Source organism: Microtus oregoni, unplaced genomic scaffold (genome assembly GCF_018167655.1).
Source record: "Microtus oregoni isolate MIOR12 unplaced genomic scaffold, Mior012 000057F_ref0000458, whole genome shotgun sequence".
Taxonomy (NCBI): Eukaryota; Metazoa; Chordata; class Mammalia; order Rodentia; family Cricetidae; genus Microtus; species Microtus oregoni.
The window spans coordinates 5,035,442-5,054,640 of NW_024543833.1; the positions used below are offsets into that span (position 1 = coordinate 5,035,442).

The window sequence follows — 19,199 nt, forward strand, 5'->3', positions numbered from 1 at the left end:
ATAACAACTGGGAACTTTCAACCACACTAATCAATACAGATTTTTGTTTTCCCCCACAACTGAATAAGTCATGTATGTTGTTTTCATCATCTAATAAAACCTTTAAACATACAACTATTTAAGATCTTAACCAATATGAGACAATCTTGTATAAAATTCTCTACTAAAATTTAAATGCATAACTGAGGGGTCACTGCTCCTCAGGATTTATCCCCACTGCTCGTACTGGCTTTTGGAACCCATTCTCTTTGGAGGGATACCTTCCTTAGGCTAGCTATCATAGGGAAGACTTTGGTCCTTCCTCAAAGCAATGTGCCTTCCCTCTCTGAGGAGTGGATGGGGCCTGGACTTGGGGGAAGGTGGAGGGAATGGGAGTAAGAGAGGGAGTGGGAACTGGGTTTGATATGTAAAAATGAAAGCAGGTAGGTATTTTTGTTTTAAATACAATGAAAATAGGAAAAAAATTTCCAATGTATTAAAGTGATAAGAAAAAGATTTTAAAAATTCAATTGCAAACCTGTAATATGATTCAGTATTTTTGTTTGGTACTTCAGTTTTTTTCATCTTTTGTGATTTTGGCTTTTCTTTATTTTCATGTTGGCAGTGTATTTTCCATTTGAATTTTGCCTAGTGACCTACTGACTATTGACATTAATAATCACACTTATTTTTTCTCAGTTTACTCATGTGAAGTCCATTTGATTTAGTTATTTAGTTTTAATTTAATTTAATTTAGTAATTTAATCTTGTGCAAATATCTGCTCTTTCAATTCTCCCAAAAAACCCAAGTATTTATTGAGCATAGTGATTTAGTTTTGAAAACTTGTGTCAACAGGTATATTTATTCATGATCGAGTTTTCAAATACATTCTTTATTCCATTTGTCATTAGTAGTTATTGTTTTCAGCAGGCTTTGCTTTACAGAATTATTTAAACTTCATTTTGTCAAGTTTTATTAAAGTCCAGCATTAAAATAAGTTTAATTTTATAGCCACCAGGGAAATACTAATGTGATGTCATCCCACTGTTAACAAATGTTATTTTTTCATATTTTCATATTTTCCTGCATGGAGTACATACTGAAATAAATATTACCTTTAAAATTTAAGGCTCAGTTTTGAAAAATTGAAGTAGATAAAATGTCAACATTTTGGGTCAATCCTTTTGCTACAAGGATGTAAATGAATAGGTTGTATAAATGAAACTGAATCATGTATTAAGTCATTGGCTTCTTTTTCTTATTATCAAATATGGTATAAGTGTGCAATTTATAAACTATTAGCATTCTTCAGAAAGTCATTGCTTGTATATGTAATTAGTTACTTCTTATATGAAGTTAAAAATGTAGAAATAACTTCAAGAACACCTGTGTTTCATCAACGTAATCTCCCATTGGTGCTATCTACAAGCAACTCAGCCATTCTGGCAACACACTGGAGCGATGGGGAAACTGACTCTACATCAGTGTACAGGATAACATGGAAGCTCCTGTACACATGCACCTAGTTAAGCTCATTAGACTTCAATGAAATGGAGAGCAGGCTGTTGCTGAATGGTAGACCATTTTTTTTTTCTCCCATGAGCAAGGGCCTGAATTTTTCCCAAGGACAAAATATACACAAACAAATGAATAAAAAAAAAAAAACTCCACTATTTTTCCATTATGCTCAAAGGCTGTTAGTGGGTATTGATGTCACAATGGATTGAACATGTACCATTTACATCATACCAGCTTATGGTAGTGTGTTTACCAAATCTCAGCAAATACTAGACTGTAACGTTACTCATAGCACTCAATGGCTTACCTTCAGGGGCCTTTACCTGTGAATAATGAAGAAAGCAAGAACAACTATACAATAAAAGAATAGGCACAAGAATATGTAAGAATCTGGATGTCATCTGAGTGTCATCTACTTGGCATAATTTATGGTTAATGTCCACAAAAAAAAAAAAAACAACTGTCAATTGAAGGCAAGGACAGAGCATGCTAATTCAAACACTCATATGCCTATGCAAAGTTCACAAAGAGAATCTCGGATATCTGTCGAGTATAAGGCAAGACTCATTTCAAATGGCAGTTATTCTAATGTGTATCAATATGCTGTGAGGGTTGGGAAAATTAATGATATTAATGTGATTTTCACCTATTTAAGAGGCCTCTAAATTACAACTAAAGATAAATATAATAGGGCATATTGGTACTGATGTCTTTGAAGTAAATCATGGCTGCCTACACAGCAGAGAAACCTGGTTCTGAGTCCATGCACTACTGTGCAGTGAGCTGTATGTTTGCTTTTGCTTTTTTTCCCTCCAACTTCTTGAATAAGGACCCACAATGAGCTTTTTAGAATCTCAATAAAGACAGTTTATTGTCTGCCACAACAAAAGAACAAAAGAGTTCAGTTATTAGACTAAAACCTACCATTATTCCAGTCCATTCCTTCTCTCTCTCTCTCTCTCTCTCTCTCTCTCTCTCTCTCTCTCTCTTCCCCCCCCCCCCCAATGCCTTTTGTTTCCATGGTTCTCTACCACCTATTACAGTATTTCTTCTAACACCCTGAAAGAATGGGTGAAGAGATTAACAAAGAGAATGAAACACAAACCTAAGAAAGAACAGAAGTGTGAAGGAAACAAGAGAGCACTGGGTTTTGTCTCTGTGTGTGTGGTTTCTCAAGACAGGGTTTCTTTGTGTAACAACCCTAGCTGTCCTGGAACTAGCTCTTATAGACCAGGCTGCAGACCACATCTGCCTGCCTCTGCCTCTCAAGTGCTAGGATTAAAGGTGTGTGCCACCAACGCTTGGCAAAAGCACTGGATTTTATAAAAACACATGCTGATTCTTTGGGTGTCTGTAATGAACTCATTTAATTGTTTTGTTTGTGTCCTGAGGAGTCAATTTAACTGGCTTTTTAAACCATTGTAATGATTTGTCTACTTTCATTCACTATGCTAAAATATTTGTATTCTTATTAATTCAGCCCATAGGTATTCATCTAATATTCTCAGCTAATTTTATATTTGATCCAACATTGTTGAATTACTACTCCATAATAATAATGAAGAAACCCTGTATCCTTTGTATTCCCATGTCTACCTAACTTCCTTATGCACGGTTTTGATGAGGAAGCATTTCATTGAGTATGGCATTTTGTAAGCTCTGCATAATGCTGTGTAATCCAAGCATGTCCTCATAGCCATTCCTGACTCCCAGGGCTCTCTGCCAAAGCACACCCCAGCAGCTAAGTGGATGAGGGATGTTTACTGTGCTCTCCAGCATAAATAAGAGAGATGCTCAAAACCTCTAGCCCTACAAAAGAGCACCACTGAGCATACACAGCTTTGGGTCCTACTAGTGTGTCCTCTGACTTAAATGCACGAAAACTCATGACCTACATTACTAAAATAAACATGAACCATCCTTCCACTATTTATTCATACTTATTCATAACACTCTTGAGGCAACTGAGGGAAATTTGTTTATTGATAGCATGACAACCCAAGATGGCTAGATTATCCATCAGAGAAGACAGAGATGAATTTACGTGGAAGAGCATCTTCAGCAAATGCACTTTTTCCTTGTGGCTCAGAAAAGTCAATTCTGCCCCAATTTATTCATTTGCATTCCTGTAATAAATTCACGCTCCAGAAAGTCAGCCATTTTTACCTGTGATGCTTTCTGAAGAAACTGAAATTTCTTCTATTGTCTTATTTTGCCTGCTTTTGTCTTTCTAGTCCCAGTAATTATTTCACATTCCTGCCAGAAACCAGAACTGTGAATCATTCTCCATCTTTTTGCATTCTCCACTACCCCTTCATATATGTCTATAATGTATGCTCTAAGAGTTATTTTCCCTGTTATTCCTACTGCACCACCTCAAGCCAGGCCCTTATGACATTTGTCCATACAATCACAGCAGCCTCTGAAATATACCTACATTCCACATCTTTTCTATTCTTCCTAGGCTGTAGCATTCTATAGTAAAGCATAGTTTTATATTTTCTTATATTTACCATGTCATATTTAACAACAACAAAAATAAGAAAAAAATATAGTACAAAATGCTAAGAGGCTGAGCCTTGAAATCAGGCGTTTTGCCATTGACCTTTAAGAAGAAGATAGCTAGTCATCCATTTAAGCAATACTTTCTGCCAATTGGTCAACTTTTCCCTTCCTTCTCTGGTTAAGTTAAACTTCAAAAAGAAAAAAACAGTGTCTGACACCTTCCCAGTGACAGGACTGTGCAATAAATAATAAAATGGCTGTATATTCATATATGGGTACACGTGTATGTAGAAGAAAGTGCGTTTAAATATTTCTCCTATTAATGAGAGGCTAGATATTTACTCTGATTTGGAACATTAACCAATACGTAGATGTGTTGAAATATCATATCCTCAATAAATATACACAAAACTATGAGTCAATTAAAATATTTCATAAGTAGTCTTTGTTACACACAAGAGGAAAGTTAAAATTAAGTAAAACAAATCAGTAAATACTTAGAGGAAGAGAAGAATTTCGAAGACAGAAAGTGGGAGACGGTTACTGTGGTCTTCAAGTTTTAGCACTGACAGGAGAGATGCCCCAACCCTTACAGCTTCACGTGCACTTGCTTATTATACTCTTCTACCTCACATTTGATCAGCCAACATGTCAGTTACACTTCTACCATCCACACAAGACCTCACTGACTCCAAATAATTTTGTGTTTATTTTTTTCTCCAATTTCCAACAGTTTTTTCATTAAGAGCTATCAGAGTGACAAAGTTTGAAAACGTTATATGTAAACCTGCTAGTGTAGACTTTCTCTCTCTCTCTCTCTCTCTCTCTCTCTCTCTCTCTCTCTCTCTCACACACACACACACACACACACACACACACACACACACTAACCTATTAGATACCAAAGTTAACAAATAAAATACCCAATGTCAAAATGCACCACTTATTTTGGATTCTGGCCAATAAGTTCCTACGCACTCCCCAAGCATTACAGACTCTTGTCCATGCCCTTGGTTGCTCTCCAGAATGGTAAGACTCTGTTGCTGAAAACACACATCCTCAAGTAATGGACAGCAGAGAAATCAAACTGGTTCTGACCTGGAAGCTGTTTTCCTGCTGGCTAGCTTTCGTGGTGCTGGAAAGTGCTATGTGTTTACCAGATGTAAAAAGTAATCATCACCCTTGCCCCGCTAGGAACCCGGATTCAACATATAACCCAGACTTACTTATCCGAAAATATAAATCATTGTTCTTGTTATTTCTTAGGAGAGTAAAACTAAGATATTGGCTATCTTTGTTATTTTTCCCTCTTGAACATTTATATTTCTTTCTTCTCCATTCATGGTTAGATTCGTGCTGAGTATAGTACACATTTATAGTTTTTCTATGCCTCATATGTGTCTATCTAACAAGCGCTAAATACTATCTACTGAGAACTAAAGTAATTTTTCACCTGAATTTCTTATTGATAGTAGACTTTAAGCAATTAAATAAAATCTAATATAATTTCATGGCTTATTCTTAAATAATTCTTCATGTTGACTAAGGAAGTAGTTAGTATCTATAAGTCTGGCTAATGAACAAATCATGTAATATGACCTTTAACTGTACAGGGTTTCTGGAGAAGAAAAAAGAAGTCTTTGTTAGCAAATGATTTAGGTTACGTATTAATTAAATTTGGGAAGGAGTGTATGTCATGAAGTTAAATCGAGTGTATTATAGGAATTGCATCTTCCTCAAGTATGAATTGCTTGTCCTTCTCGGACATCAATGCTGTCTGTGGGATTTACTCTCCACCCACTACACTTAATTAAAACGCTCAGGTCCAGAAGAGTCAGAGGTTTCCAGGAACACTAAGCATCTCACAATGATCCAGTGGCCTCCATCCCGTGGTTGTGGTGCTTTCCAAGGAGCGGGTGTTTGCATTAGGAAACAGCAGGTATTCTAATTTTCCCTAATTGACTTGTTGGCAGTGCTGGCGGAGAATAGAAAAGATGGAAGAACATGGATCCTGGGGCCCGGCAAGCGCTTGGCATGGGTAGGGCCCCGGAATGAAGTGCTCAGTCTGTAAAGAGGAAAAGACTGTGAGCTGTCAATCTGGCACACACCACTGGCATTTAATTCACATAAAATATTAATTAAAATAATGAAGTTCTTCATGCTCGGCATTTGTTACTAAGCACAGACCATCGGGTCTACCTCTAATGTTTCCGGATTCATTCTCTGACTCCCAGAGAGCAAATTCATCTCTAACCTCCAGAGAAGGATTAACACAGGCTCTTAGAATAATGAGTCTCTTACCTCCCATGTCTCTTGAGAAGGACACCAAGTCTTCTTCCAATAACCATTCCCTTGCCTTTACAACCCTATAATCAATAAATGTGCCTTCCTCCCCCTCCACTTTTCATGACACTCAAGCAATAATGGGCCCAGTCATCCACTTGAGCATGCTCAGGGTTCCTAAGAATTTCTTTAGCTTCCTTAATCCCAAATCGAACTGTTGTGAAAGAAACATTGACCAGTTAAGAAAGATTAAAAACAAAAAATTCTGTTCAATGCCGTGAAATATGTGGACTCCCACAGAATATCTATAACTAAAAATAATTCCCAGGGAAATCTACCAAGACCCAAATCCCTCCTGTATGATTAAATCGCATTAAATTCAAATGAGAAAACTGCCACACTTTATTTGCAGAGATAACTGGTACATTTGTCAAGCCTGTGTCTCTGCAACATTTCAGCAAATACCCAAAAATAAATTTATTGTCATAATTGTCATTAAGCGTATTCCTGAACAATGGAGTCTGACCATAATTAATGATTAATTCATTTGGAATTCATTATGATAATGGTAAATGCGTTTCACTCATTTGATGCTTCCATTCTGGCCTTGATTCTAGGCCGCCGTTTTCTAATTTACTGATTTTAAACGTGAAAGCTCTGAGCATGTGCAGGAAAATAGTTCCACATTGCCCTCTAGCGGTGAACTGATAAAAAATCCAATTTATTGTAAATTGTTCCGGAGAACAATCTGGGGTCTCAGGAAACTTTGAAAGATTCTTGAGCTCAAGACAAATTCAAAGAATATCCCTCCGTTCACATATAAAAGGGTGTTAAAACGTTCCATGCGTTCCCTAAGTTTACCATTAAATGAGTAACAAGTTTATCTTCTTTGTGCAGACAAGGTCATTAGAGGATCACGCCCATTGTGGGGGAGAGCCTATTGTTTTCTCTGGAGGTCCAGAATGCTACAAAAGCATCACGTGTGTGCTAGAGAGCCCCAAAGCTGCATCTCGGAGTGCAGGTGGTAACGTTGATGATGTTTATGAACGCAAGTGATTACACTTCCAGTCAAGAGAAGAGAGAAAACAAGAGACTCCTTCTCCCTGGCATGTCTATAGTGACTGCCCCTAGCTGCTGGACTTTTAGAGATTCACAGCCCCTTCCAGTACCTGGGAGGAGGCTGCTTGCAGACAGAACCTTCGCATCAAGGACTTAAAGTTACACTCACCCTTCTGACCATAGTAGGTCTAGATTCACAAGGATCTATCTGCCAGCACTAATTGATTAGTTTATCTAAGTTCTCTACAAATATTTAAAGGGCGTTGTTTTCACGCAAATGTCTGGGTTTCTAGAGAATCTGACTACATTTAGACCACCTTCTTTGGATTAATAGTGTCCTCAAACTGAATTATAGTTCATCTTTAGCTCCTAGGAATCTTTCCACCTTATCATTTTCATGCAGGAACCGAGAGTCTGGCTTACTTCCCTTTGTTCACTCTGATTACAAGGAAACAAATCTCAAAGCCACTAAAGGCAAATAGATAGTCTAGATCCTGTGTATGGGAATACAAAAATCCTGGTCCCATTTCCACGCCCTTGATAACTACCTAGACAAATGCAAATGTATAGGTGTATGAGATTGAGCTAAATTACATTTTAACTACAAAAATCCATTTCCTATATCAAGTTAATATCAAGTATAGGTGTTTGTGTCTTAATGTATAGATGAATCATCTGTCTGAAATAAGAGATTAGATTTAATAACTCTGATATAACTAGAATAGGTCATTGTCACAGATGAGTTTTTTCCTACCTTTCCTAAGTGTATTTTCATCATTTCCAGATTTCCTTCAAATATTTTTATCTTCTATGATCTCCCCTCCTAGACTCCACCTCTTTCCACAAGCCCCACTTGAGAGTAAATATCTATTGGAAACTCTTCTCAGCTGGCCTGACCCTTCATGACCATTTCAGTTCTCTAATCTCAAATGGCATTCCCAGAGCATACTGTATATTTTATTGCTTAATTTTATGTGTGTTTCTTTTTTCCCCTGATCAGAATTAACTTACTAAGCTAATAAGAGAGGTTCATATTTTCCAACCAGTCTTGAATCTCAGAGAACACTTGACATTTGACTATTGATTATTTCCTTAAAAATAAACTACTTTGACAATAAACATATGCATGTCTATGCATGTGTGTGTGCACACACACGTTTCTCTTTTCAAGTAACAGCAATTCATCACATAGAAGCCAAAGACCTGCATGAGATATGATCTTATATCATTTTTTGTTATATTGTAGTTTGGGGACACGGTTATTTTGGATATTATTGTATTTAACATACTCATTTAAATTACATTCAAACTCCATGAAGGAAAAGAGACCTAATAGATTTTCAAAAATCATCAGTAAATATAAACTCACTCATTTGAAAGCCTCATCATTGTTATGTAAATACCTTGGCACAGAAAAACACACAGAACACATAAGTACTTACATGTGTGCTTTCACTGGGCTCAGCATGTTTCTCTGCTCTGTTTGCTGTGTTCCAGCAGTTAGAGGCTAGTCGCTGTCAATAGACTTTAGAGGGCAGAGATGCCTTCCATTTGAGACACCTGGTGCATGGTTGTTCCTTGATTTTCTGAGTAATTGTGAATATGTAATGTGTAGATTAATTCATTCGTTGAAATGATAGAATGTCAATACTCCATTTCTCTCCTGAAGCTTTTCTTTTAGAAATATTTAAACTGATCCTCAAACTAGCCGCTCATGCTGAAATGAAGCTTATTTAGGAAAAACATAGATACTAATTTCGTTCCCAGTTTCTCAGATAGTTATATGATTATTTGACAACCTCAGAACTGACTAATGGTTTTTAGCCTCCACTAGCTCTATAAATTAGCATGTTTATATATATCAGGGAGTTGATACACTGAGTTCCTTAGATGATGATGCTCTTTAGTGATCAGTGGAACCCACTATACAATAATTCATGATTTTGTTGACAGGAGATTGTCATCATCACTGGCTTTTTTCTCCTTTCTAGTATGACAGGATGATTTAAGCTCAGTTGCCATGTTTCCATCTCCAAACTTGGGATGACCAGGTCCACACACAGCTGCAGCCTACACGCTAGGGATGCTTGTGCTATCAAGTCCGTACTTCTTGACTTTTTAAGTGAATAGAACGTGACAAGGGATTAAAACACTTCTTTAAAAAAATTGAATATTTTTTTCTAACTCAAGTTTGGGAACATGGAACTTTAACTACTCTATGTTAATTCTGTATGTATTCTATCTCTACCAAGACTCTTGCTTAAAATGGCACAGTATATGTAAAATTGTAGCCCTCATACTCTTCCATTGCTTTATCTATATTATGTTTGCTTTAGAATGACAGTAACAGAAGTTCCACCTTCATAAAAATGACTCATTTGATTGCTGTGAATAGACGACCATTGTGATCTATTAATTCTCTGATCATTACAGTATCATAGCATAGGCCAATACATAATTAAATTTCTCCTGACACTTAGTTTTAGTTCATTTACTTTACTTTTCAGAAGTTAGCTTTCAGGTCATAGTTTCCTCTGGTCTTTTTGGATGTCCAAAACTCATTTTCCATTAGTTCTGGTGGTCAATAAAATGAAAGGCAATAGCAGTTTGGAAACGAATAATAGTTTGATTGTTTACCTCCTTTATATTATTATCAATTTTGACTGTCTAGAAAATCCTTAATTGTATTTTCTTATCTAGAACAAAAAATAAAATACTATAATTCTGTCTCATAAGCTATTGCTTTAATAAAAATGGATGATGCTCTATTTCTGCTCTGATAAATCACATATTGCTTTTATTTGCATTTTTAAAGATTAAGCCAACAAATGAAATGTATCCTTCTGTGTTTATTGTTTCCGTTTGAAATTTTCTTCTTTAAGGACTCTGCTTAGTGTTTTTTAGCTTTTCCCCCACCAACTTTCATATTTGATACCTTCTTCCAAGTCATTCTTAGCTCGGGTGCTGTTCTGTTTTCATTATGTTTATAAGAACACCATGAAAAAGTCATCTATAGGAAGTGTTTATTTCAACATACAATTCCAGTTCACAGTTCATCACTGAGGAAAGTCAGTTTAGGAACTGAAGCTGAAATTTGAAGCATACACCTTGGGGATGTCTTGGTTGCTAGCTGCTTCTCTGGTTCGTGCTCATCAACCTTTCTTATACAACTCAGTCTCACTTGCCTGAGTTGTACTGTTCCCCACAATAGCCTGGATACTCCCATGTCAATCATCCATAAAGGGAGTGTCTCACAGACATTATCACACGACAATCTCACATGGGCAATTCTTCAACTGAAATTCCCTCTTCTCGGGTTTCTTAAGGTCGTGTCAAGTTAATTTAACTATAATTGGTCCTGTCCTGGAGCGGAATTTTCACGGGTCAGTTCCAAGTATTTATATTTGTTCCCTGTGCTAATATGTCCGAGTTTCTTAGGATTGTTCTCATTTCCAGTCTGATGCTCACTTCTAGTTTTGAATGACACAGACAAGGCTGACATTGGGTCACTGGGCTGGCAGCTGATAATTCACAAAAACTTGTGTTTCAGGGATAAGGGCAAATATCATCATCTATCCTGTACAGTGTGTCTAAGTGTTCTTGTTTCCCCACCTACTTATGCATTCCCTGCTCATGTGAGGATTCAGGAAGATCGAAAGTCTCTATCTCCATTAGAGCCGGTAGTTCCCAGAATCCAACCCACTCGTTTTCAAACATCAATTCATTTAAAACATTATATTAAATTTGTTTTCAGGGAATGTTCGTCATAAGCATTTCAATACACTAATTCACATGTCCAATTTGTTTCTGTTTTCAGAGTCAAGTTCTCATTATGTAATCTCCTTAAAAGCTTTCAACAATGCAGGAGAAGGTGTGCCTCTTTATGAAAGTGCCACAACACGCTCCATAACAGGTATGCACCCATCGTCAATCCCCTTGCGACAAGGTGACCAGTGCTTGGATTATGGTGAGAAAGGGCAAAATTCTAAAAAGAAAACTATTTAAAAATGAATGCATGAAATTATCAGGAATATATGTACACATTATTTTTGATTATTTCATTCTCCAAATGAATGGCAAGGATTTATTCGATACATTAGTGTGTAGACTTAGAGAATTTCTCTCTTGTCTTCACCATCATCTAAGTTTTCTAGTTTGGTGCCCTGTTATGTTTCTTCATTCTGCTAACCAGTTTGTCTCAGACACTGCCATTTGAGCAGGAAGTTTGTGATCGAGGCTCTAAGTATTCAGTGGGCATTTGTTTCTCTCAACATGAACCTGTAGACAGGGGACAAGGTTAAGTTGGCTCATTGGAGTTGATTGGATCAGTCCAAATCACAAACACAAATCCTAAACTGGGGCATAGGTCATCTGTCAGGAGACACAAAATGAAAGACTGGTTCCAGTCTCATTGTCTAAAGAATGGCTGTGTGAGTTTAAACAGAAAGTCAGCAAACAAGGACCAAAGGGCAGAAGAGCATGAAGCAGTTTTAAGAGAGATATAAGTCACTGATGGAGGTTGTTAGTAATGCTATGTTTGCTCAAAAACAAAGTATGTGGATACCCAGAAAAAAATCACAACCCCATATTGCTTTTAAAAATAGTGTTTCCAACAACCTGTCTAAAACTTAGACAAAAATAAGCTTTATGTCTTCAATTAATACTTTGTGCCTATCTCCCACACCCCCATAAAACCGCATCCTTACAACTTCATTTGACTGGCCATAAGCATTCACTTTAATTAGAATAGAAGGCATAAGAGGGCAAGCTTCAGATTTAATACCAAGCATCGGAGAGAAAAATCCCTGGAGTGTGGATTTCAGATGAGGATGCATGAATGGCTAGAGAATAAATATTACTACTTTCTAGATTTACTTGAAGTTTGTATAGTTTGTTTGGAAGTCCTCAGTTGCCATTCCCAGACTACACTCACAATGGTTTATCTTTCGGACAGTCTCCAAAGATGTTATCGCTTACTGTTAACCAGGTGTTCTAAAAAAGTGAAGTTGTTATTTCAGAATCCTTGAATCGTTGACCATTGGTTTCAAAGTCTGACATTCTCCATGCCCCAAAAAGATACAAAATTGGAAGCTATCATTTGAAACAAGATCTTTTGCTATGCCACCAAAGGTGTTTATAAATACTCAAAAATAATAAACATGAGGCTGGAAACTGTTTCCTAAGAAAAGTATCACCTTCATTGTTAGAAAAATGACGTGCATTGAGCTCTAGACTTGGAACTAAGATACAGAATAATAGATGAGCACTTGGGATGTTTCTCTCAGACTGTCCCAAAAGTGAGGTTTATGGGGCTATAAGGTACTATGCCTGCACCTGTGATTTCCCTGGTTAACCTTGTGTAGGCCATCTCCTTACTGTCCCTCATGAGGAAACTAAGAAGTTTCTCATTGTCAAACTGACATTGAACTATGATCAGGTGACACATGATTCCACCAAGGCCAGTGTTTCACTGCTTTTCTCTTATTATTACAAAATTTAAATCTCACGAATATGAAATTTCCAGTGGAACATGAGAGCAGTGAGTGAAGAGGGCAGAGTTCAGATAAACTGAAGGTAGGCTGTGCAGAAGGAAGAGTCTGTGCTATTAACAACTTTCCCTGTGGCATTTGCTGTCAGTTTTTAATTCTTAGCATATGGCGTTGCCACGGTGTTTTCTCAAACTCCAGTGATCCATAACACAAGTTTTATTTTCATGTTATAATTCTGAATCTAATAGATCAGAGAAACAAAATGATGCTCAAGTTGTAAATTATGTCAGGAAATTTATTATTGAAGAAAAGTCGGTGATGGGTTGCAGAGGAATATATAAAGCAGCCCCTTCACAATAAAGAATATACTCTTTTCCTGGAAGGAGAATTATTTTTATGCTTCTACACAGCATGGAGAACAAAGGGCAAACAAATGGAATCAAAGGCTAAGGCTCTGAGAGAATCTCTTATCAATAAATGTGTCATATTGTCATGTAAAAAATATTCTTTATCTTTGAGTTGTTGCAAAATTTTCCCATGAGAAGTCCTGGAAAGAATCCAGCAAAAAGTAAGCACAAAATATACTGAAGGCAATGAAAGCATTAGGCTAGCATAACCATCAAGCCTGGAGCAACTAAATCATGTGCTGGTAGCCTTCAGTGAGTTCTGGAGTTTTTTCTAGACTGGGAATAAGAGTTCAAGTGACTGAAACATTCAGCTTGGCCCCAAACGGAAAAATTCTCTTTATCTCTTATTGTGAAAACAAGTTGTTTTCCATCTGGAGAAGGAAAGGGACAAAGAATAATCAGGAGTTAATGAAGTACACTCTTTGAATTAATTTATTCTGTACCATTTTAGTGAGGTCTAAACGACGTGCAATCCAGTTGCAAACTATCGATTTGAATGCCAATATCAAATGAGTAACTAAAGATACAGATTGGCAAACTATGTTAGGGACTGTCTGTTTCTTCTTCAGCAAAATTACAAACACACGCACACATATATATGTATATGTATATATAATATTACATAGTATATATATTTTTTTTCATCCACATGTATGCTCAAATAAACATGTACATCTTCATGTGCCTCTGAAATTCAAGAGCGTATAAGGCATCCTAGCAGAGGAAGAAACATTGAAGTAGAACGATTTAGTAGCAAAAGAATGCTTGCATCCAATTATTCAAGAAATTCCTGGTCAGAGAATCAAAGAGCCCTTGCAATATGTGTAGCATGTTTTTACACTGTTGCTCGCTGTCTCCTGGAATGCTCTGCTATACTAGAGATGTTTATCTGTTCTGCCCCTTATAGTGGGGACAAAGCTCTTATGGCCACTGAATGATTGAAATTGGCTGTCATAAAAAAATGAATAGATGTTAAAATAACTAATTATGTAGTTTATATTGATAGAAGCCACAGAGCATATAGTTATTACATTATACACCAAAATTTTAAAGGGATTATCATAGAGAATGACTAAAAATAAATTGTGTTCCCTAAGATAGAAAATAAAACTTGGCCATTGACAGAATTTTCTGGATCACATTAGATCAACAGGTAAAATCACAACAGAAAATACTGCATTAAATACAGTAGGATTATTCTGTAATTGTCCCTCAAACACTCAATAAATAATAATCATGACCACTTTTATTTTTTAAAATCAAGACTAGTTTGATTGACTATTATCATTTCCTAATACATGATCACTTGACTTCAAAGCATTACAAAGGTGCACATAAGAGACCATGTTTGCATGAACTACGTGGAACAAAGTAATGACACAGGTGGTTGCCCATGATGTGGAGAAGGCAAAAGCAGGTCACACGTGGGACTACACTTCCTCTGTGCATCAATTTCTTCTCCCAAAGTCAGGCAAGGATAGAAACGTGAAAGACAGTGCTTGCTTTACTTCAGCACAAGCACCTTTTCCTGCTACACCGACCTGCTGTGTGATTCAAACCCTTGTAGAAGTGCAGCATCTCCTGCTCTCTGTCATTTCAAGAATCCCTTTGGCTTTAAAGGGGCCCTAAATAAAAAGAGACATCAAAAGGAATAGCTCTGACATTAAATTTTAATCCCAAATCTATCATATTCCCTCTCTCTCTCTCTCTCTCTCTCTCTCTCTCTCTCTCTCTCTCTCTCTTTCTCTCTCCCCCCCCCCCTTTGTTCTGTTTCTGTCTTTAGTTTTTAAAATCTTTTCTCCAAAACTACAAACCAGTAACCCAGTAACATGTTAAATAATTCGTTGGAAAACACAATGATGAATAGATGAGAAATTGAAATTCAAAGAAAGGAGACAGTCATCAACAGAACAGCCAACAACCACTCAACTTTGAACTTGGCTATTAAAAACATAAACTATATAAGCTGCTACTGAGACTCCTCTACATTTTATCTGATCTCATTCCCTTAAATGACTTCAAATGTCCGGTCTTAGAGCTGTGCTGTCAGCTTCGATTTTTTTGTTAGATTCCTTACTGCATCACGTAAAGGTCGTTTTTCCAACCTGTTCTCTATAAATTTGAGTGTCTCAAAATGGAATGATTATGATTGCCACAAAGTAAGCTTCTGAAATTGTGGTCGTCCGAGCAGAAGATAAGTGTAAGGGTTTTGGAGAATTGTGTCAAACCACACATCATTCTTCAGATTCCAGTCTTGTTATTGGTCAAAGCATGTTCATGTCTCCGTGGAAATCTCATTATTCTGGAGGAGTTAATTTGTCTTCCTATCCATTGATGTGTATTTTTTTCCCCACTGAACTTGCAGTTTCTGAATCAGGAATGTAACATAGGAACGCCTGACTGGACTGAAAACGGAACTAACCTGTGTGTGTGTGTGTGTGTGTGTTTGTGTGTGTGTGTGAATACGTGTGTGTAAATACAGGAAGATGAGCACTTTAATTTATTAGAGTTTAATATTACAGTCTAAGAAAACGTGCTTACCAGGTGCCATCTCACACACAATTATAGTACGACAGATGTATGTTGGCCCACGTGACCATGCGTATCTCTTCACTCTGGTTTTGTGCACTGATAGAAAGAAAGTATATATCAAGGCTCTTTCATTATAGTTCGTGTGTTGACTGAACAATATTTATAGAGATAAAACCTAGATAATAGTAAAAGAAGCACAAAACCCCAATAAAGTCAGATATAAAGACAAATATTAGGGTATCCAACAGCATTCATTTCCATTTCCGGAAAAATAATCAGAAATGTCATTTTTATTGTTACTTCAAATCATTGACAAATCATGGACCAGATAAAGTAGCATACAAGACTTTGTAAGAAACAATGTGTAACATTCAAACAAGTTGAACTTCTAAGATATGTAATCTAATTAGATATAAATATAAAGAAATACTGTTATTTTAACATAGTAATACTGTGCTTATTATATGTTATGATTTAATTAATTGCATTTTTTCTGTTCTTCTCATGTTCCCTTTCATCACTCTTGCCATGCATTTAACTCATTGTGATGTGTTACCACTGGTATTTATTTTAACTCTTTGTTTACACATTTATTCGTTGGTTTCATTTGGTGGGTTTTGAACCCAGATCCCACTGACCCCGTTGACTATTATCCTTTGCTTGATGATTTCCCCACCTCGGGCCCAGACGTCTCCACCCCCATGCTCCCACCAGTAGGTGTACAGGCTGTGGCTCTTACCCATGAGGCTGTGAGGGTCAGCTGGGCAGACAACTCTGTCCCGAAGAACCAAAAAACATCCGACGTGCGGCTTTACACTGTCCGGTGGAGGACCAGCTTTTCTACCAGTGCCAAGTACAAGGTGAAAATCAAACTGACTGCGCGAAATTTAAAGTTATCTTTCATATGCTTGGTGCATTGTGTTCCATGTTTCCTGGTGTGGCATAAACTGCTTTTCTACAGTGACTTTCACGTACCAAAGCAAGGCATTTTAATAGCTGAATATCTAATTAGTTAAGAAAAATTATGCCTTTGGAAATCAACAAAAGCAAGGTAGGAAAATATCACAAGCTGCAAAAAGATGTTTGAGTCCCACCAGATGCTGCTCGCACCAGACTTTTGCTTTTGCTTTCCACAGGAAAGTCGTTTTCCTTTGGAAATAGAAGGGCTCCACGACCAGCTCCTGAACAGATTATGATATGATTCCTTGACTCAGAATCTAGATTGCTGTCCATTAATTGCACAACCCACTCATACAGGGTACAGCGGGGGGGAGAGAAGGGTCAGGGATGTGAAGACACTTTATGGCACCCTAGAAATAAATTTCAAGGCATTAACACTGAGTTCCTTATTTAGCTTCAAAATCATCTTCCTGTTGTTGCAAGGAAAATCCTTTAAGTGAGCCTGAGTTACAGCAGCCTCCTGCTCATACTCATTTCCAAATTGTTTCATACTTTTCCCCAGAGATCGCTAGTGACACATAAGAGACTGTCATTTCACTTTTCCATCTTTCCTGCCCAAGTTTGGCAATTCAGACAAAGAGTTACTAACAAAGAAATATGCATAGCCTTCTAAACCCAAGAATGCATGGATGTGTTTAAGTAGTAGACAGTCTCAACAAACTGGAAGAATCAACAAACTCCTGTTCTCTATCTATAACACTTCTATCTAGATCATTATTCTGAAATAAGTTTTAATTCTGCTTACTTAATATGTATAACTTGCAATGCCTTATGCACCTCCCTTAATAGATACATGCTTGGAAAACAATCCATAAATGGTTCACGTAAGGTTACACAGCTGAAAGTTAATAGTTTACAAGGCAATAACTGGGAATGGAAATGAAGTTTGACATTATAATCTCATCATCCAGGGTACTAAAGCATGAGGATTGGCAAGAGTTTGAGGCAAGCCTGGGCTACAATACAAGGTTTTCTCTAAATATAAAGTGAAGAAGATTGTAAATGTTACTCCAAAACTAAGGGATCCAGTAGCTTAACCCTAGCTCTTCATTTCCTCATACCCACTCCTGTTGCTTTTCTTGACACTCCCCAGTAATAATTGCTAAAGAGAATTTTGCTGCCTTCCTCCTGCTGAACTACTTTGTTCCTTAATCTGTTTGCAAAACATTGGAAATTTGGGAGATGCACTTGTCTGGGGATATTTCTGGCCCCCGAACTGAAAATAGAACAAAATTACACTGGTTTCATGATTCTGCCTCTGTGTGCAGTCATGCTGGAGTTGCTTTAGTGCCTTTTATCTTTTAAGTGGTCAAAACTTTGTAGTTTATGATAAGTCAACTTTTAGCTGAAACAATAAATAATAATAATAATAATAATAATAATAATAATAATAATAATAATAAAAGTTTTCTTTGATATTGCTGCCCTGGTAGACCAGGCAAGTCCTCGACCAAATCAATAAAATATTATTGATAAATGATATGTTATAAGTACCTATCTCCTTACAATATTAGATTTTTAGACTCAGCAGAGCCATAAATAAAGATAACATTATCAGGAAAGAAAACCAAAAGAATATATGAGAGTATTAAGAAGTATCTCTACATATAGATTGCTCAGTTTTGAGATTAGTTTCAGAAAAGACTGCTCCCCACTTTAAAATTGTTATGTTCATTCATAACTTTGTAGATATATTCATTTTGCAGAATGGCTATTGGAACTTTTGCCAGAATATGAAATAAAATTTTGATTATTTTCTTTAGCCTCATTTGAATAACAAGATCCAACATTTTTTGGAGGCAAATAATTTCAGTGAAATGACTAGTACATCAGACATGGAATTACTCAGACTCTCAAAGAATTTGAAGACCAAGCAAATAGATTTCAACTGGGCCTTCTCTGATGAAGGGAATTATTTAATTTATTACAAACAGCCCTCTTCTCATGCAGAGTACACACACACACACACACACACACACACACACACTCACCTACTCCTGTACACTGAGTTGAAGAGGTCTCTAGGAAAGGGTTGGGCAGTTGAACAGTAAGAACAAACGAAGAGGATGACAGGTCTATGAGAAAGAATATCATAAATATTGAAGTTATTAATAATAAATGACTTAGTTTGTACTTTATGCTTTTAAAATAATCTTCATATCTAAATTAAATCTTTTGTTCCATAATAGTTTAATGAAATAAGCAAGACACACTCATTTTAAGGCCAAGGGGACTTCTGGAGTCAAATCACGTGTCTTCAAGAGATGCTTTTGTGGTTTTGTCATATTACTGAGTCTCACTTTCTCAAATTGGACAATAATTCTGAAAATGATATTTTGACTACTTAGATTCCTATATTGATTTCCTATAAAAGTATGAACTTTTATTTGTTGTGAATGTAATAGAATATGGGATGTCATGTAAGACTCGGTCCCCTTCCTCAAGATAGAACTCAAGTTAAAATTT

General features: G+C 36.7%; 1 protein-coding gene across 1 annotated transcript in view; it reads left to right on the top strand.

Moving 5' to 3' along the window:
* Dcc (DCC netrin 1 receptor) overlaps positions 1 to 19,199 on the top strand; it is a 1,005,453-nt gene that overhangs the window by 880,103 nt on the left and 106,151 nt on the right. The window contains exons 16-17 of the mRNA XM_041639231.1: positions 11,163 to 11,258; positions 16,401 to 16,633. Of these exons, the coding sequence (XP_041495165.1) occupies positions 11,163 to 11,258; positions 16,401 to 16,633 (329 nt within the window). The remainder of the gene's footprint in view (positions 1 to 11,162; positions 11,259 to 16,400; positions 16,634 to 19,199) is intronic.